At 36.2% G+C, this 21,529-nt stretch overlaps 3 protein-coding genes across 3 annotated transcripts; 1 reads left to right on the forward strand and 2 right to left on the reverse strand.

The window, feature by feature from the left end:
• Positions 1–4,537: 4,537 nt before the first annotated feature.
• Positions 4,538–11,101, reverse strand: LOC134796479 (probable ATP-dependent DNA helicase HFM1; the record flags this gene model as incomplete). Its single annotated transcript, XM_063768670.1, has 10 exons — positions 4,538–4,573; positions 5,190–5,324; positions 5,615–5,765; positions 6,090–6,176; positions 6,655–6,743; positions 7,181–7,352; positions 7,906–8,035; positions 9,673–9,798; positions 10,248–10,328; positions 10,888–11,101. Coding segments are annotated over 10 exons (1,221 nt in total), but the record flags the coding sequence as incomplete, so codon positions are not given.
• Positions 11,102–12,029: 928 nt separating this feature from the next.
• On the forward strand, positions 12,030–15,967 carry LOC134795958 (uncharacterized). The gene is made up of 4 exons (XM_063767849.1): positions 12,030–12,178; positions 12,295–12,580; positions 12,870–13,397; positions 14,624–15,967. Coding segments are annotated over exons 1-4 (1,122 nt in total). The 5' UTR covers positions 12,030–12,176; the 3' UTR covers positions 14,930–15,967.
• LOC134795959 (geminin) lies at positions 15,834–20,778 on the reverse strand. The gene is made up of 5 exons (XM_063767850.1): positions 20,627–20,778; positions 20,397–20,518; positions 19,869–20,006; positions 17,828–17,954; positions 15,834–17,211 (listed from the first exon to the last, which is right to left on the reverse strand). The coding sequence occupies exons 1-5, from the start codon at positions 20,645–20,647 to the stop codon at positions 17,095–17,097; spliced, it is 525 nt and encodes a 174-aa protein (XP_063623920.1). The 5' UTR covers positions 20,648–20,778; the 3' UTR covers positions 15,834–17,094.
• Between the last annotated feature and the right edge of the window lie 751 nt (positions 20,779–21,529).

Here is a 21,529-nt window from a genome sequence, read left to right on the forward strand (position 1 = left end):
TCTGAGACTGCACATCTTACAAGCTTAAAAAATGTCCAAACCACCAGCTATGCTGTTATACTAGAGTCAATGGATCCAAACACTGAAGGAGACGATATCATCAATGAAATAAAACAAAAAGTCAACATCGCGGAAATAGGCATTGGAGTGCAAGGAATTCGGGTGACTAAGAAAAAGAAGGTGGTCATCTTATGTGACTCAGAACAAGACCAACAAAAGCTAAGCTCTATTATTAGACAAAAAACAAATGGAATAACTGTAGACGCGCCTCAAATTAAGAACCCCACAATAAAAATTATTGGGGTTATCCCAGAATACGCCAGTGAAAAGATTGTTGATGCTCTAAACAAACAGAATCACAGAATCCTGGGGACCATCAAAAAAGAAGACATTCACATCAAATATATACGCAGTGTTAGAGGAAGAAATGCTGCAATCAAAAATGTCATTGTTGAAACAAGTCCACAAGTCTGGGCGGCTATGCAAAATCAAAAAGTGCGGATCGGATATCAATCGGTACGAGCTGTTGATCAATCACCGGTTCTGCAGTGCTATCACTGTCTGGGCTATGGACATCGCGCAACTGAATGCAGCTCAGAAATGCGATGCGGCTTTTGTGCAGAGAGACATGATACAAGAAGCTGCCCAAGAAACACAGCCACACCATGCTGCACCAACTGTAAAGAAAATGGAAACCAACATGATCACCCAGCCTATAGCCAGACTTGCCCGGAATGGCAAAAATGGGACCGAATAGCACGAGCGGCAATACGATATTGTTAAGGGCCCCCCACAAGGTACAAAACAAAGAAAATCCGCTCTCACAGTATTACAGTGTAATCTTGGACGTGGCTATGCAGCAACCAAAGAAATGAAACATAATGTCGCTGAAAAAGAACATGATATAATCATGATATCAGAACCATATGTTGGCAAAAATAATAAATTAAGCTCCATTAATGGATATGACTTATACCAAAAATCAGACGCCACCAACAGAACCAAAGCATGCATTGCAATAAATAAAAAATTGGGCACTTACCTTGGACTCACGCAACATATAACAACCAATTTCTCAACAGTGCAGTTATCACTTGAAAATAATAAAATCATGCTTACCTCTATCTATGTAGAACCAGGCGAAGATCCTTCACGTACTCTACCCCACCTGGAACAGTTCCTACAAAATAACAAAAGACAAAAACACGTCATATGTGGTGATTTTAACGCATGGCATACAACCTGGGGCTCCACAAGGAACAATGAAAGAGGTGAAGAAGTGTATGATATTGCCATTGCAAATGATTTAGTGCAGTGGTTCCTAACCTTTTCAGTCCGGTCACCCCTATGACTAACTAGGGAACTTGATTTTACCCCTCCTCCCAATGGTGGTAATAAAAAATAAAACGTGTACGTTTGTTGTATTGTTATATTAGGTTAGCTTATTACCCCCGTAAAATACCAGTTTTACCCCCACGGGGGTAATTACCCCCAGGTTAGGAACCACTGATTTAGTGACTTGCAACCAAGGAAATGAACCAACATTTGAAACGATCGCACAAGGACAAACAAGAACCTCTATAATTGACCTTACCCTGACAACACTAAACACATCGAGAAACATTATAGACTGGAAGGTAAACCAGAACGTCATACCATCTTCAGATCATCACGCTATAGAATTTAAAATCAATCTCAATCAGGAGAGACTAAAAAAGAAGATCTCAACAACAACTTTTATATATAATACTGACCGTACCAACTGGGAAAACTTTGACACAAAACTAAAAGAAGACTTTGAACAAATGTCATTAGACACAGTCAACATTGACTCATTGTGCGCAGATCAAATCGACACGTACATAACTAACATAACACAAACAATAAACAAGAGTTGTGATGCCATTTTCCGTCGCAAAACACCCTACCAGAAAATTCCATGGTGGACTGAAGAACTTACTGAATTAAAAAAGAAAGTAATCCACTTACACCACCGACTTCAAGATCTGAAACGCGGAAAGAAAGACCTCACTAACATAATTATAGAAATAAATAAGGCCAGAGATGAATACAGCAGAAAAATCCGGACCACATCTACTGATAACTTCAAAAATTTCTGCAATAAGCAAGATAGAGAAAACGTATGGTCTGTCACAAACAGATTGCTAAAAAGTACACCTCAGCCACAGCCACCGGCAACTTTGAAAATAGACGAAAACAACTACACAAAGTCTACGGATGACACAGCTGAAAAACTTATGTTCAAATTCTTCCCCGAAGATAACCCAACCGATGACTCTCCGTACCACCAACAAATAAGAAACGATAATGACAACACACAAAATACAATGAACTCTAATACGCAAAATAATGAACCTGCATTCACGACCGAAGAAATCAAAGAAGCCATATATAATATGAATCCTAAGAAGGCTCCAGGCGTAGACCACTTAACCTCAGATATATGTAGACATTTCATCGACTCGTACCCGGCACTTATCACAAAATTATATAATAGATGTTTGTTACTAGGATACTTTCCAAAGTCATGGAAATCCGCGTACATAAAAACTATACCGAAACCAAACAAGTCAGGTTATGGCGAGCTCGCCTCATATAGACCTATAGGATTAATAAATATTTTAGGGAAAGTTCTAGAAAAGCTTATTGCGAGGAGATTAACGTACTACATGCATACAAGATACGCCTGCAACTCCAAGCAATTTGGTTTTAAAGAACAGCAAACAACAACAGATGCACTAATTACCGCTATTGATACCATGAAGGAACTAAAACTTAACAAAAAATTAATTATAGTAATATCCTTAGATATACAAGGAGCTTTCGACCACGCATGGTGGCCAGCCTTGATTAACCGGCTTAGTAACATAAACTGCCCGAATAATATATTAAATCTCATACGTAGCTACTTCACAGAACGAACAATCACTTTAAACTATTCCGACGCCACCGTAACAAAAACGCAAACCAGAGGATGTGTCCAAGGATCTGTCCTTGGACCTATCTTCTGGAACACTATAACCGACACCTTGCTGGAACAAATATCACGAACCAACACCCACATACAAGCGTATGCGGACGACATTCTATTAATTTGTCACGGAAAAGATTTAATTGAACTGGAGTTAAACACAAATAGCATCCTAGAGATGGTATATACGTGGGGGGAAAACAATAAGTTAAAATTCGGACCTGCGAAAACACAAATGATCTCACCAACGCCGAAAGCCAAAAACTCCAAAATATTTTTTAACAATATCCAAATCCCATTTAATAAACATTTCAAACTACTCGGAGTAATTATAGGCCAGCGTTTAACATTTATTCAACATGTAGAATACATAATTAATAAGGCACAAAATATTTACAAAAAAATGTGTATGTATGTAAGACCTACATGGGGGGTCCATTCTGAAAATGTTAGCACAATCTACCGACAAGTCATTGAACCCACAATAACATACGCGGCTGAGGTATGGCATCACGCTATTAAATATAAAAAAGTGAAAAAAGCACTTCTAAGCCTGCAACGCGGGTTCGCTATCAAAATTATACATGGCTTTCGAACTCTCCCAACCATACAATCGATAGCACTAGCTGGACTCACGCCCCTTCCGCTGAAAGTGCAAGAAATTGCTTCCATCGAAACTGTTAAACGAACCAGACTGACAGAATACCTACCAGACGACATAACATATGACAAAAGAGTACCAGTGACTGGCTTATTACACCCCGCAGACAGAATTACTATAAATATAACCGACATACTTACTGAAAACGACTTAGAACCTTATTATACGTCAGATATGCACAGAATCTACACTGATGGAAGCAAGCACGATGCAGGAGTAGGAGCGGCATTCGTTATACACTACCCTGATGGAAGTGACAGAACTAAAAAAATTAAGCTACATAAGAGCTGTACAGTTTTTCAGGCTGAATGTGTGGCTATAGAAGGAGCGTGTCATGAATGCATCATACTGGGCCTTGAAAAAATCACAATTTTCTCGGACTCGAAGTCTGCGCTGCAAGAAGTTGCAAATCGCAGCAGCACAAACAGAACAATAAACAGTATCCATAAATTAATCCGCCAAATCCAACAAGCAGGAGAAATCCATTTTTGTTGGATTAAAGCCCACGCCGGCCTTCACGGCAATGAGGCAGCAGACACAGCCGCCAAACACGCGGCATCATTACACAGAAGTCCTGATTTCTGCAGATTTCCCCTATCCTTTCATAAAAAGAACCTACATAAAACAATAGTAGGAAAACATGAACAAATGTACACAAACAGTACAACAGGAACCCACACAAAGCAACATCTGCCTACACTTACACATGTAACAACACTTCGCAAGCATATGTCACTCACCTTCGAACTCACTCAAATACTTACCGGTCATGGATATCACAAAGCCTATCTAGCACGCTTCTCATCACCGACACTGATACCTGCCCATGCGATGACACAACTCCACAAACTATCGACCATCTCCTCAAACACTGTCCCAAATATTCATACTTCCGCTGTGACCACGAGTTTCTCTGTGAACTACATCAAATAGACCCATATGATATATCTAAAATAATAGAAAAAGAAATAACAAAAACATCGTTCGAAAAATTCATAAGTAAAATAATAAACACACTTAAAAAATTTAATAACACATAAACATGCTATATACTATAATATAAAACTAATGAAACGAAGTAATAATAGTTATAGGCCGCCCGTATTGAAAGCGAGGACCTACAACTATAATAATAGTAAAAAAAAAAAAAAAAAAAACCCATTTAAGCTAAAATGAGTAAAATGACAGATTGACTCGCCATTTACTACTCGATCATCATAAACTTTTTACTAGCTTTAATTAAACTTGCAATGTTTGTATGTATATGTTGGTGTCTAATCTTGCAACCTAAATTTAGGCTCACTTCCCTTTATTCGATTGACCTGAAACTTTACATATTTATATTTATGTAAGTACTATTAAGTTATGGTTGGGTGACAACGCGGTGTTTGGGTTTATTTTAGATTAATAGTTTAAAGAAAAATTAAGTCAGCGATGAAAGCATGTTAGAAAAATGAAATATTAGATAAAAGAACTTTTCACTTTTTGTTATTAAAATGATAATAAAAATGTTTCATTTGTTAGTGAATTAGTAACCTGTAATTTCTTATTTTTCAAAGTGGAAGCTAGCGCCGTGAGCTTCGCTTTCTGTTCAGGACTAAAGCTGACGGTCACCTCTCTTGACAAAGTTTCTGCAGTAAGTGCGACGCTCTTTCTCGTGTTACAAAATATCTGGAATTAGGTTAAAAAGTCACATATTATAAATCATTTGTCCCACCGGGCACAGGTGGGAATAGGTGTATTCATATGAATCATTCCCATCTGTTGGGCCTCATGTATGGCGGCAGTCACATGGGTCAGGGAAAATGGAAATATTATTAATTATTAAGGTTCAAACGTTCGAAAAATCTTTAAATACATACAAAAATATTTATTGACAGAATAACTTCGTATTTTTGAACGTCCTGGAAGAATTTTCGAACATATATATTTTTATTAAAATTTAAATAAAACAATATTACCAGAGTAGGTTTTCCGTTATAGTATTTCTGGATGATAGGCCACAATTTGTAGTTCAGTATGAGGTCGAATTTAAATATACTGGTGCCTTCAGCGCATGCATATCCTTCCACTATTCGCTGTAACTTTACTGGACGGCATTCGTCTCCAAATCTGAAATATAAATGTTTTTTAGATTACAAGCCCCAATTTTATAAAGCAACACTGACCATTGACCAAAAAACTACTCAAAGACTACTCATTACTTATCATTAGTCAAGCAAATACGCCTGCATGATTGTATCTTATACTTTTAAAAATTAGGTCCAAGAACCATTCACTAAGGGGATAAAATTGAGAACAAAAGTGTGGGGACACTAAAACAATGGGAAGAGAGAGGATGTTTCAGCCTAGGGACTTCTACATGCACAAAGTCACGGGCAGAAGCTAGCATATTATGATATTTTTGTGTAGTAAGTAGGAGTAAGAAAACCTTACTTATGAAATACCGCAGGTTTCTCGTTTGTCCCGAGCCAATCGGCTACGTCTTCAGGATTTCCGACGGTGGCAGAAACGGCAACAAATCTGTAAAGTTAATATATTATGTACTTACTTGTCAGTAAAACGGCGTCAGAAAAATGTAGGCGCGAAGGTTAAATCTCTCATACAAATTTTGAATTTCGCGCCTTGACAAAAACGCGACTGACGAAGTTGGTTTTCCAGAGCATACTTTCATTATACTTATGATCACAGATGAGGTACAGCGACGCCAAGATATTCAAAGAGATTCGAACCCAGAATCTTCAGCTTCATAGGCAAGATCAGTGCCGACAAAGCTAGAGTTAGACCAAGAAAACTCTGCAGCGATTTTGATAGCCCACGAATACGAAGTGCAAGTGTTATTTTTACGTCATAATTTCATATGTGTGACGTTTAAAATAACACTTGCACTACGTGGGCTATCAAATCACTGCAGACTTTTCTTGGTCTAACTCTAAGAGACCGTTTAATTTTGACTTTTAATACCAATAATGAAGATTCCAGTATGGAAAAAAGTTCAAACCTGATGCTCGGAGGAACGCTGATGCTAGGCTCAGCTCCTTGATACTGCTGCTGAAGTTGCTCTATACGGTGTGCTGACTGGGCTGCTGACTGTAGGGCACATAAAAAAAACAGATGTGAACAAATAAAATAGTTACCTACAGTAAGCCCGTAATTTTGTACTGATAAAAGTATTAAAAGTATCTACCCAAAAAAACAATAATATGAAAGAGAAAATTACTGTTAGTAAATATTTATTTTCTGTTAAAATTATTACTATAGCTCGGACAAATCATCGCAAAATAGTTTTAACTCGAAAATAGCTCAAGATTCGTGTTTTAAAGTATTTACAGTGTTTTTTAATTAATTTCTAAATAAAATTCATTATCGCAACCCACAAAGTTTGCGCCTTTATTTTGCGATAACCTACCTACTAACCTGTCCGAGCTCTGATTACAACCTACTTTTTGACACATTAACTTCTTAACTGCTCAGCAAAACTTGTCTTCAAATCAACTTTCATAAATACATTGTGGCTATTCACATACCTCAACAGTCTTCATCCTGCTAACAACCGCTTCTAACACCGGCCCTCTAGTCTCATCGTTGAGTATGTGCACTTCATCGATGAGGAATAATTTTATCATTTCGACCAAACCGCGGTGGTCGCGCCAGCGACGGGTCAGCATGTCCCATTTCTCTGGCGTGGTTATTATTACCCTGGTTCGAATAACATGAAAAATAATAAATTATAGAGAGAAAGGTGAAGAATGAAAACGTTTCAATGAGGAGTCGGATTTTTTCTAAACAAAATTAAGATATTTTAAAATAAGGTCAGAAACAATTTTGTACCAGACAAAGTACCTATTCCCAGCTGGCGTTTTCTCAAGAGACTAATAATATAGCTAGTCTAGCTTAAAATGCTCTCTTTTTTGGCCTTAGAAGATGCCAAGACAGGTGCGGAGAACTTAACCAATAAATACATCAAATTTAACACACGGCACAAAAAAGATTCTCTTTTTGTATGGTCGCAGCATAAAAGGTTTAAAAACTGTTTTAACTCCTTAGCTGGATTTATAACTTAGGTCAGGACCTAGGAAGTTGTATATCTTGTAAGTGGCACTTCCACACTTTGTCACTGCAAAGTTATTTACTGTTTTTTTTGGAATATCTAATTAATGCAAACTGCAACTCCTACAATCATTGTTTACAACAAAAAAAAATTCTGCGATTTAAGTCAAATAATAACGCTAATATGAATTATAACGCTCACCTGTATGGGCTTAGTTGCGAAAAGTCCACTTCCGTGTCGCCAGTGACTTCAATACAGAGGAGCCCTAATTTCGTAAGCTTCGGGTACCATTCTGTTAGGCGTTCGTTGCATACCGCTTTTACTGGTGCCACTAAAATTATTACAACAATGCGTATTTTCTTTATTGAAAATATATTTTTTAAAAACACGTAAAATAGCTAAGACGAAACTTTCTTTTAGCTATGATGCCACAGACATATAGCGGATGGTGCTGGGCCTAAAATACGGCGTTGCGTGAACAAGAGATTTCCTTTGGCAGGATTGGTCCTTAGGACCCAAGGATGGATTTAAGAAGTGGAGCCACCGAGATTTTTGATGTAAATTTTTAGGGGGGGGGCTCTCAACTTGATCTTGATATCTATATAATTTAAGCTACTAGGCCAAGTTTGGTATCGTTTTCGTATAAATCGGGGATGCAGAGTTCATTTCTGATATCATAATGACACCATTCAGAAGTAAAAACACATAAAATATGAAAAAAATACTTTTTTTTAATTCCTCTTCTCGCTTAAACCAATTTAGTTAAAAATTGGTACAGAGAGAGTTTGAGTTCCAGGGAATAACATAGCCTACTTTAAATCTCAAAAATCATCCTTTAAGGGTGTGAAAAGAGAGGTGGAAATTTGTATGGGGATTCAATAACCGCTGAACCGATTTAGATAAAATTTGGCATAGAGGTATTTTGAGTCCCAGGGAAGAACATAGGACAGTTTTTATTAAAAAAAAAACTTTTAACAGTGAAAAGGAAGGTGTAAGATTGTATGGGGAATCAATAACGGCTGAACCGATTTAGATGAAATCTATGTCTACATCTTTGATTTACTTGAAAATGATACTAAACCTTACATAGAACCTAAACTTAAACAATTATTAACATCAGACGTCGCCGACGCTTAAAACCCCCCCACCCCCCACCTGCATCAAAAATCTGGGTGGCTCCACTTCTTAAATCCATCCTTGGGTCCTAAGGACCAATCCTGCCAAAGGAAATCTCTTGTTCATGCAACGCCGTGGTTGACCTTTTTATGCTCTGAGCACACTCAACTAATAGAGACAAATATTTATTAAATTTAGAAGTAATTTAAATATTTTCCACTATTCCTCATTATCTACGGCGGGGGCGGATAGAAATGAAACCATTTTTATTTGTCCAAGCGGTCACAGATGGGAATGAAACCATAAGAGTGATTCTTATTTATCCCCGTAGTTACAGATAGGAATGAAGCCATTCTCATTTGTTCCTAGTACGGGAATGAAAGCAGTCTTATTTGTCCGCGCGCTCACAGATGCGAATAAAACCATTTTCATTTGTCCCTGCGATCACAGATACGAATGAAAACATTTTCATATGTCCGTGCATTGACAGATAGGAATGAAACTATTCCCAACTGTCCCTGGTGAACACAGACTGGAAGGAATATCGGTTCCCGACTGTCACTTAGAAAAGGAGTAGGGACATTTGGGTAATTATTGCCTTTAAACATTTAAATAACACTAGCACAGTCTGGGCTATCAAAATCGCTGCCAAAACAGCTTGGTCTAATTCTAATTAGAATGAAATAGTACAGTCCGCAACAGAAGTGTCTAGCAGGCGAGGTGTTCAAAATTATAAGCACACGCTCTGAACCTTTTAACAATAAAATGTGTTCAGATCGTTTTGAACACCTCGTTCGCTTTGACGCTTCTGTTGCTGACTGTAGGTACATTCGCTGACAGGAGGATATTTACTGTAGATGATCTTGAAGTCTCCATTATAATGTGTGTCTTCCATATGCATAAGTAGCTGTAGAATGGCCTGTTCGAATACCACGGTCTTTCCCGAGCCTGTCGGGGCGCAGACCACCAGCGACTTATCTGTAACACGAATATCCAATGTCACTACACCTTACTTACAAAAGTTATAAAACAACTAGCGACATGCCCCGGCTTCGCACGGGTTAAACAAATTATACACCTAAACCTTCCTCAAAATCACTCTATTGATAGGTGAAAACTGCATGAAAAGCCGTTCAGCAGTTTTTGAGTTTATCGCGAACATCGATTGCAAAACAAACAAACTTTATCATGCCATCAGATATGCGGAGCGGCCGAGGTGCTCAAAAATATCTGAACAAGCACTTACTCTAGCGCCTTGATAATATAGCGGCGTGTTCAGATTTTTGTGACCACGTTGACTGCTCCGATCCGATGACGACTGTTATGTACCAGTTTACATGTTTGGAAAGAATGAGATGAAAACCTATATGATGCACTTAAACGATTAGTTACTTTTGCTCACTGAGCTATTTAAAATGTATATTTACCTGAATATAAGGCATCTTCTATGATCCTGGATTGCACCAAATTGAAATATGGATACGTAAATAAACACCTATACTTCGGATCTGAAATCAATGAAACATTTTTAGAAAATATGCAACAATAATATGTAAATTATAATTATATCTACATAATCTATATAATTTAAGTAGGGCCATATTTAATTTTATCACGTAACCAGTGAGACTACCTATAGAGTTAGACCAAGAAAAGTCTGGAGCGATTTTGATAGCCCACGCAGTGCAAGTGTTATTTACACGTCATAATTTCATAGAAGTTTGACGTTTAAAATGACACTTGCGCTGCGTGGGCTATCAAAATCGCTGCAGACTTTTCTCGGTCTGACTTTAGGGACATAGGGACCGTGCACGTTGGAGGGTCTGCCATCTTGTGGCCTGAATCGGAAACATTTGAGCACATGTACATTGCCAAAGTACTACCATCGACCGTTCTCGTCGGTACGTTTCCTTGTGCATAGTAGGTTCTGCCATCTTGTGGGCTACATCGGAAGCATAAACGACACATTTACGCCTCGCGACAAAAATCTGACGGCTCCTATGCTGCCCCCTATAGTTCATGCACTTCCCCTATTTTGTTTATTTTGATTAAGATAATGCATCTTACCTATTTCTTCGACACTCCGAAACTCTCCATGTTGACCAGTATGTTTCGCAGGTCGAATAGTTTCTACCCCATTCGTATTAATTCCGTTAGATTCAGGAGGAGTATCACACGTGGTAGGTAAAGAAAGAGGTTGCGAGAAGTTCTCATCTGCAACTTCATCAATTGTTTCACCGAAAACATCAGTAAAACCATCCCTGAAATATTGTAAAATTGTTTACTTGGAACACTCTTTTAATCATACCACAGATCGAATACAAATTTTAAGTAATCTTACAGCTGTGAAACAGTTGGAAACATGCTCGTGCGTAAATAATGAAATTATTTAGTTACACTTCACTTTAAGTTGCACTCTATTTTCATAAAATTTGTCGCATTTCAATATTTTTAACGTCAAACTAAGTTACACAAAATTTCACTAATTGCACTTGGGTTTTCCCGCCATCGATCGTTTTTTTTTTTATATATCACAAACAATTGAACTGTGCCTGCGTTCGAGTAACCCTTTAAAGGCCATAACAGACGGGCGTACTGGACCACGATCTTGGTCCGGTTAGCATATCTCTTTCTCGCTTTCACATAACTGCATCCTTAACGGACGTACGGTACGGCGGACTACCTTTTACACGATTGAACCATTGCGTGGTTTCGTTACTTTTTGTATGATATATTGAACAAAAAGATGATTCTCGCGGAATTACAAGGAATTTCGTCGTTACCTACTTTAAAATTAAACGTGCGATAGGTTCTAAATAGGTCATTTCCAACTATAGTCTGTCAAACAACTTTGTCAGAAGGAAAATGCGCGAAATTCAGATTTTCTATGGGACGATAACTCTTCGCGCCTACAATTTTAAATTTGCCGGTTTTTCCTACTGACGTTAATGGCGTGACAGGTTGACAGACTATAATAATTCATTGTGTTAAAAATAAAAAATACTGGCTAATAGTAGATCATCAGAACTAGCAAAAACCATTTGCTAAATTAAAAAAACCTAAATATGTTTTTTTTATTACTATTTAAAGGCTACGCGTGGGCTATCTCTAGCCAGTATTTAAAACTGTTTACCGGTTTTTTTTTAATGTTACCGTTTGTGTCTATGATCCTCACGTGCGTGTAAAAAAAACAACCCACGCGTCATAGACAGCTGTCATGTCAATGTCAGATGCGATCTAAACAATTTCTGAGAAACTTTTCCTTAAAACTTGCGCTGTATTTACCGTGGGATTTTCTGCGTGTCTTACCGTCAATGAAGTGTAAACAGTGAAATATCAATCGATAATTAATTGTAATGTGAGTAGATTAGTTAAAATTTCTCAATATTCAAGTGATCAGTTTAAATTTTAATATTGTGTTTATTAAATTGTATCAGTCATTTTTGAGTAAACTATGTACTTCTCAAATTACAGGGAAGTTCTAAAAGATTACGACAATGCAGACACAATCAGTATTGATACTTTGGCGCTTGAAGAACTTCTTGAAGAGGAAAGGGCGAGAGAATTGGCCGACTTGAACTCCTTGAGTAAAAAAGTGGGTCACCTTCATACAAGTTTGCTGTATTATCGTAACTCAAAGTCTAAGATGGGTGCAGCGAGCTATGAAACTTGGAGGACGCTGGTAAAGAAGGTCGGAGGCACTCCCGACGGTTGGAGGGATCTTGGCTACATTTTAGGCATACCACAGGATGATTTGGATGTAAGTTTATGTCATAAGGAAAATACCATGCCTCATAATTATTTGATACATATTTTCATGGATACTTATGATTTAGATAAAGACAAGATTTCGTTGTATATTTGTAATATTATTGATTCTGGCACATTGATAGAATGTTTTTTTTTATCATAAAAAAAATACTTAAACATCTTTCACATAGTTTAAGTAAAATTATACACCTTTGGAGAAAAACTAACCAATATTTAAAGCCATCAGAAATAAGTGGAAGTATCATGGTAAATTTATTAATTTATGATTTTCCTTTCAGTACATATCAAACTCAATGAAATATGAACCAGACCCAACTAATGTAGTACTTAAAGTGTTCATGCAAGATGAAGATTCAACATTAGACAAAATTATAGACGCTTTCCTGAAGCTGAAACGCTACGACATATTAAAAGCACTTGAGCAGTCGCTCCTCGATCTCACACAATGCTTTAACGATAAACAGGAAGACAGTGGTTATCATAGCAATAGCAAAAACGTACAGCGAGAAATAATAAGTTACATGAAAAATTTGGTGAACGATTTACCACCCGCCTTATCGAAAAATAAAGACCACAACCAGCCAAATCCGGTACCAAGAATACCGCTAAATCCAGTAGATATTAATGTGCAAAAGGATGGGCCAATTCTGTTTCTCACATATGTGGAAGATGGTTTACGGACAGCTTGTAATATTCAGCGATTGGTTGCCGGTTGGGATTCAGAAGTTAGGGTGGTTATGCTCAATGATAGAAGGGATGAAGTTTATCAGAATCCGGAGAGATTTATTAGGGAGTATGTGGAAAAGGTAAATGTGTCTTTTTTTTTATCATTAGTATCATTACATCTGCTGTAATTAGAAAAGATAAACCATTAGTACCTTTTCAACAAGACATTCTTTATAAACTGAATAGATGTCATATACAAAAAACAAGTGACCAAACAAAGCCTTCAGTGCCCAGGGTATGAATCAAACTCTACATCTTTAAAATTTCCGGCTGACATATATTGTGATTTTTTTTTTCTTTAGGGCTAATTTATATAATCCATCACAATCTTAAAACAAATTAGTACCTACCAATATACTGAAATTTAGCAATTGATTGACAGTATTTCCTTAACCTTTCGAGACCCGTCGGCTCCCTGGGTAGCCAGCATCCAAATCGCATTTACTATAATAGACTCAGGAGATTAAGGATTCTTATCATTATTTGTAACAATCAAATTAATGACAAAGTCAAGTTTAAATTAGTTAATTATGAAATTCCTAGTTTAATTTAATAGAAAACCGCATTTTCCTTCCTACAGTTGTGTAATGTGTCTGGGACTACCCCACGGAACTATTGGTAAAGCCATTTTGTTTCATTACTAAGTACTGAGAATCAATAAAGGAAAAGACATAGTGGTACCAGGAATGGGTGAAATAAAAACCTATTGTCATTGTGCTTAATATATTTAATGTCAGTGCTTGATAGGAATTTTATCAAAGAATTCATATAGGCTAACCCTCTAAAGGCCCATGCTACCCATAGGAGGAAGAGCATTAGATAAAACTAATTTTAAAATTAATAGGATAAACATTTATTTTAATTTATGCTTTATTACCTGTATCATAAATAAAACTACTTATTCTTTTTAGGGTTCCGTACCCAAAGGGTAAAAACAGGACCCTATTACTAAGACTTCGCTGTATGTCCGCCCGTCCGTCACCAGGCTATATCTCATGAACCGTGATGGCTAGGCAGTTGAAATTTTCACAGATGATGTATTTCTGTTGCCGCTATAACAACAAATACTAAAAACTACGGAACCCTCGGTGGGCGAGTTCGACTCGCACTTGTCCGGTTTTTTTTTTCTTTAATTACAAGCTGTTGCCCTAAATCAATTTGCAGACAGCTCAATTCAGTGAAACAGGCTAGATTATGTTAACATCATGAAATAAACGTTATTGCCAAATGTTAAGGTCCAAACATAAAACATAATGTTGATACTACATAATCAATCAGTATTAACTTGTTGAATTTTTTTTTACAGGCTGACTATGTAGTACCAATCCTCACAACGGGCTACCTAAGCGCAATAAGAACACACAACACCAGCGCACCCAGCACCAACGGCAACTTAGACCACAAATACGTCAACTACGTCTACAATTTGATCACCGGACAATATATTTACGCAGACGGGTGTCTAAATAAGAAGGTTAGAAGTGTACTGCCTGAAGGAGTGTTTGTGCCTTGGATGTTGATATCGTCTTATCCGGTATTGAAACCGTGGACTTGTGAATCAGAGTTTGATAAACAGTTCAAATCGTTTTTGGGGTTGACTGATGGCTCATAGATAAATGTATTATTGTATCTAGATTATTTTATAATTTTAGTCTTATTATTTACTAAATTGGGACTAAAACATTAACCTCGTGAGACTAAATGTACATATTCGTTGCAATCTACTTTGAACCTTTCATGAACCAAATAAAGTAGCATTTCTTTTGTTTCATTGCTGTTTAAAACAAACGAAATTCGTTCCAATTTACTTTTAGAATAAGGTTCAAATAAAAAATTGGGAATCTTTTATATGGTGGGTCTTACGAGGTTAAGTCGCGCGATAATGAGCGCGAAATTGCACTTGTGCTCCCTGAGAAAGACTAAAGTTGATTTTAACATCTAGAGCGGGTATTTCGAGCTACCCACACTTGGTCTTTACTCTTTAGTGTTAACTTTAAAATCCTGCACATTATCACTCACTAAACCATATGACTGGATTCTAAGGGCCGGTACAGACGTACTGCAACTTGTACGAACGACGGACGAAGAAAATTGCAGTCGGGTTGCAGTCTGTCTGTATCGGCCCTAAGTGAATGATATCCTATAACCATTGCAGCAATTTTATTTGTTTCAATGGCTTTACGCCTATTCCCGTTTTATTAAATAACAATGTGATTGTGAAAGCGAATATATTTCAGTCTTGCCTATTAATGTATGCCGTGTGCTTGATATGTGTAGCAATGATTATATAGCAATTTAATTGGCCGTTATTTCCTTAAACTATACTTTTTGGAAATGACGGCCAAGTATCAGTGTAAGATATACCTAAATACCTAGATATTAAGTGCCTTCTAGCTTTATATTTCTCATATTGAAAATGTAATGAAATGAGGCTTTACTTAGCCTTTTATAAAGATGTCCGAAATGAAATAATAGTTCAAATTGTATAAGCTTAGTTTGATTATTTTTATTTAATATTATTTAACCTTAATAATTCTTTGCCTCAATGTACCTTATTATCATTTAAGTAATGATTGGGTTGTGTGCTCATATTCTGGCAGTTCAATTGTATTAATGTAATAGTTTAATTATGAATAAAACACTTTTATATTTTAAAGTTTTTTTTATTAGTTATTTAAATATTTCAACTACATATAATGTGGAAAGGAAAAATAGAGGAACTCACATAATATTACTAAAGAAACTTCATTCTAAAAAGTTGCTCTATCACTAGGTTGAGCTTAAATTTTTAATAGAAAAAACAATTACCTACCTACATATAAACTTGGCACATTATTTAGTGCTTAGATGGCTGAAAGTCGATTAATCGTAGACAAATGCATTAGTTTGGAAATAATATTGAAAAATATGATAAAGTGAGGTGACAGCTTAAATGTAAACTAAGATAATTTATATTAACTCAAATTACACAACTTTTAATATTGTTATTTAAGTTAGACTATCTTTTGTACTTACTAACTATTTATACATAATAAAGACTGGAAAATTAGGTGCTGTGTAGAATGACTGAGGGGCTATTCATAAATTACGTCATTTCAATGGTAGCATGACGTAGGAGGAAACGGGGTCATTCGAAACATGATTTTTGGATGATTTTGGGGGGGGGGGGGGGGGGGGGGGTCAAAACTCGTCAAAAATCGATGACGTAATTTATGGACAGCCCCTGATACATAGATTGATTTTGTAAGTACTTATTTGGTGCTATACTAATACTACATAATATATATACATAGACTAACTACCAATCAGATTATTTAAACAGATGGCGGAACCTAAAACTATGCAATTAAATTATTGTTAACCCTTTTCCAGGCCGCACCAAACTACAAGGTTTTTCCAAAAAATGCTAATATATAAAAATGTATGCAGCTTTGATGATTCATTTAATGATAAGTAACTTTTCCCGAAAGACCAATCGAATATGAACCTTAAATCGGATTCCTAAGGTTGAAATTCTATTGGCGAGTATGTGGTCGCTACGTGCACTATGCCTGAAAACGGGTTAAACTGCCAGCAATGAACAATACTCAAAGTTAAATGTTACTTTGTGTTTTTAATCAAAATATTACCAATTGTTTAACTGGCGAAAACTGTTTTTGAAATGTTACATTACAATAATCCAATTGATAGCTAGTCCATTTTTATATACTTAAGGACTTATGTTCATTCCCAGAGTCATAATTTTTCAAGTGAACATAATAACTAGATTACTACAAGTTACTTCTTTTTGGGAGTCTTTGGGGAGGGTTCAGGGTCTTCTGTGGTCTCGTCAGCCGTGCTGACATCGTTCACGTCGATACCGGTGTCGTCGTTGCTGCCAGTATTCAACTCCTCCTGGAATAAAAACGTAAATTAATGCCAAGTCCCCAGACATTTGACATCTGGGGGCCGATTTTTGAATTCCGATCGCTCGATTACGTGTTCTCCTGTGGAGATATCACTAAAGAATATAATATCTCCACTACTATGCATTTAAATTTTACTAATAGAATTGAAAACGAATCATCGCTCGTATTTTAAAAATAGCATTTCGCCGTTTACCACAAATTATCAAGTGACGAAATCGGAGGAATTAGTGATAAGGCAACTTTCAATGGTTGCCCCACCAACTTATGTACAAAATATCATTCAGACTCTTAAGAGCATTTATTTTAACAACTGGAGATGCCTTGTCTGTAATTTTCTGTACAAAACAGTCTGCCGATTTTCGTGGGGGAGGGGCACGTCAAATGTATGGCTATTTGTACGCAACGAGGCTTTCAACAGAGCTCTTAAAAGTGACTCTGCCTCCGGTTGTTAAATTTTCTATGTCCAGGCTCATCCCAATTAGTTCCGCTTCTTGATTGAAACGTCAGACGGCAGTTGTTTTTGTAATTCTTGGGATTAGGCTGCTGAAAGCTGCTAGGAAAACATATGAGAAATAATGGCAAAATGGTTTATATAGACTCGCCTTGATGACTTCAATGAAACTATTGGCCTCCTCCAACATCTGCTTGTATTCTGCATTCTTTTCCTTCAGCTCCTCAATTATTTGGCGGAGCTTTTCATTCTCATCCAACGCATCTTGTAGAGCAACTCTGAAAAATTTAGATTATACAAATAAATTTTACTTCTGATTGAGCAATTTTTACATTGTGAAAAGGAGAGTGATATTTTAGATGCATCCACACCTCAGTTAAGTTTTGTGGAGAAACACAGTAACAATAGGTAACTCACCTACTTAAGGGGCCCACTGATTAACAGTCCGCCGGACGGTATCGGCCTGTCAGTTAGAACAAAATTTTGACAGTTCCGAACTACTGACAGGGCCATACCGTCCGGTGGACTGCTAATCAGTGGGCCCCTTTACTGTTGCACAGTGTTGCACCGCAGTTGTTCCACAAAAGTTAACTGTTGTCTGGATAATAACAGAATGGTTTCCACAAGATGGAAAAAGGAAGAAAAGGTGGCCAATTTAAAAGATGGAGAGACGACATCAATACAATTGGAGAGGAACAGAATGGCCCAAAAAGTCTAAAACAGAGAGGAATGAAAGAGGCCTTTGTGTCACACGACTAGTGATGTGCCGAGAGTAAAATACCATTACCGGTATTTTACCATTTGGGAATATTACCAGTAAATTACCATTCTTCCCGGTAATATTCCCAAAAGCGGGTAATATACTCGTACTTGAACGCTTACGTTATAAATGAATTAATTTAATTTAAAACATGTAGAAATGGCTTAATGTTGTGAAGATATACTTTTATTTAATATTAGTGCATACAAACTTAATACCTAGAATCAAAATAATACCATAAGTAAAACATAATAAAATAACTAACCTAAAAACTTAAAAACTAAATCTAAAAATAAATAAAACTAATCTAAAAATAAATAATTACAAACTATCCTGCGGAATGGTGCCGTAGATGCTGGCAGCATTTCCCCGCTGTATGGCTTAATTATGTCACTAAATAAATAAAGTAAATAAATAAAATGAATAGAATGAATAGAATGAATAAAATGAATAAAATAAATAAATAAAATATATAAAATAAAAATTAAAAAAGAAACAAATATACACGCTCAAAATAAGAATATAATTATATCAATTAAGCTATAAAAAAATAATGAATAAATAACGTATAAAAACAATGTCATTGAACTACACCTTAATACCTACTCATAAAAATGTGATGATTATTATTAAATCAATGTGATTTTTACATTTTCGTTTTAGTTTTACTAAAATTCTAGTATTATTCATTGAGTGGTTTTGACTGGAACTGGTTTTGACTATGCCCACTTGCCCAGACAAGGGGAATACTTCCTAGTAATATTGGTAAAATACCGAGTAACATTGGGAAAATTACCAGTAGTTTTGGGAACTAGAAAAGTAAACCTATGTTGATTTTTTGCACTTCGTATGATGCATTTGTTGACAAGTAATGATTTAATGTAAAACAACTTATGTTGACATTTACTTAATTTGAATATTACCGTAAATTACTGATTCTGGGTAATATTACCGGTAACATTACTGGGTATTTTACAACCTTGGGTATTTTACCGGTAACGGCACATCACTACACACGACACGCTGGACACTAAATCAAGAAAAACGATGCGTGATAAAACTGACAAACAATGATGTGTAGTTTAGTTTCCAGAAATAAAAGGCAATAAATAATAAAACTGTTGTCTGAAAACTCCAGCCATTCCACAGCTATTAATTAGACGTCTTTGGGATTATGCTAGACTAGGGCTTTTATCTCTGAATTTTACATAATAAGAATACTCATAAATTTTGAAGTGACAAGATCTTTACCTTTTCAAAATCCAGGTTCATGCTTGAAATAGAAATCAAATCCTAAGTATTGCAGTATTATTAAAAAGATTAAGTTTCACAGCGAGATAATTTATTCTTATTTGTAAGTTTTCGAACGCAAATAAAATTTCATCCATTATATTTGTAAAGTTGTTACCAGCAATATTGAATCATTACTCACTGGCGCTTCTCTGCTAGGATTTGCCAATACTTCTCCGATGCTCCTTCAGGATTGGTAAGGTCATCTGCAGATATTTTAGTGTCAAAGTTGGCTTGAGTCTCCTTGGTCGACAAATTCTTGCGCTTTACTTCAACATCACTGAAACAAACAAATTAATAAAATAAAAAAAACTTAAATAAACTGCGGCCATTTCATAAGATAAGAAAATGAAACCTTATTAAAACATTTAAAATGAAGCTTACGCCCCAAGCATACAAACTAATTGATTTACACCCTATTCACCAAAATGGGGTCATATAATACAAAAACACACATAGGAAGCTATCATAAGCCTGTATTCATTCTTGTGGTGGTGTGAAAATGAAAATCTATTTCTATAAAATCACTAATATGGGGAATTCTTAAAGTACCCCAATTGGATGTGATAATGGTTCTGAAAAACCTCTTCTTTACATGTGTTTTATTCACTGTATTACCAATAAAACATAAGGATAGTTTGCAGTTCGAAACGCATGAAATAAAACTTACACTGGCGAATCCTGGCTTAGTTGATGCTTAAGAGTTTTTGAAGGCCTGCCAACTAAGTTTTCTCGGTCAGAAGCCGTGTGCTGCAGGGTCTTGAGTCCCTTCCTAGTCACCCTCGTCGAACCCTAAAATTAAAACGCTTCTAAATTTATAACACTCGCGAGTATAAACCAAAGCATCATTGTTCATCATAATCTATTAACGGTTGACAATAATAGTTATGTTTACTGTACCTGAATTTCCCGATTACTCATGATGGAAGCTTCAGGGATATTAGCACTTTCTGTTTTAAACTAAATCACTTCGTATACGAAATAAACACGAATATCATGAACCAATTTCTTTCTGGTAAGCAAAGCAAACCAAGCGTAGCAGTAAGCAACCGAAAGAAGTCACTGTTGACAGTGACAAGGGGATCATTTCCCGCCTTTTCTCATGTCCAAACTGTATTCAAAGGTGAAATCTATGAGATATATTATTTGCATATTATTGTATTATACACATTTGAGTTAATATTTAAAGCCATAACAAATTACCGCACCGCAACGTGTTATTGACATGATTTTATGTTATTCGGTACTTCAATATTAGTTGCGAGCTTCTAATTCAAGTGTACAATTCGGACATAATAATGACGTCAAAAATGAAATTACCAGCATTGCCAGAGGATTCCATATCCCGGAATCTAGGGGTAATTTAATTTCACTTGTCTTATTTTTAGAGTTCCGTATCTTAGTCAGCAAAAATGGAACCTTTATATAAACCAAGTCTACACCAATATTATATTATATTATCTATTTATGTAATAGATATGGTGCAAGTATTAAAATGTTTCATTCCATTTACCCGTCATCAACTCTAAATTTTGTAAACATTGTCGTTTTTGAGCTTGAATCGCCTAGTGCTGATTTTTTACTAGTGTAAAATTATTCGTCACGCGGAAAACTAATTCTCACACGCCGATTTTGTAAAGTTTCACCATGTTTTTCCCGTTCATCACAAAACACAAGGAATACTTAAACGATTTTGACAAACATATACCATAGCGAATGCACAATTGCACTGCAAAGTTTCTGTGGACTCTATGCATATTAGTGAATTAGGGGAAATAAAAATATTCCACTGGCAACTTTAGT

The sequence above is a fragment of the Cydia splendana genome, chromosome 13, assembly GCF_910591565.1.
Source record: "Cydia splendana chromosome 13, ilCydSple1.2, whole genome shotgun sequence".
Lineage (NCBI taxonomy): Eukaryota > Metazoa > Arthropoda > Insecta > Lepidoptera > Tortricidae > Cydia > Cydia splendana.

Excerpts from the sequence above, each read along its gene's own strand:
- LOC134795958 (XM_063767849.1), top strand. Across the intron at positions 12,581-12,869 it reads TACCACAGGATGATTTGGAT|TACATATCAAACTCAATGAA; the intron begins GTAAGTTTATGT and ends TTTTCCTTTCAG. Across the intron at positions 13,398-14,623 it reads TTAGGGAGTATGTGGAAAAG|GCTGACTATGTAGTACCAAT; the intron begins GTAAATGTGTCT and ends TTTTTTTTACAG.
- LOC134795959 (XM_063767850.1), bottom strand. The coding sequence starts at position 20,647 with ATGAGTAATCGGGAAATTCAG. Across the intron at positions 17,955-19,868 it reads ATCCTAGCAGAGAAGCGCCA|AGTTGCTCTACAAGATGCGT; the intron begins GTGAGTAATGAT and ends TAAATTTTTCAG. Across the intron at positions 17,212-17,827 it reads GTTTCATTGAAGTCATCAAG|GAGGAGTTGAATACTGGCAG; the intron begins GCGAGTCTATAT and ends TTTTTATTCCAG.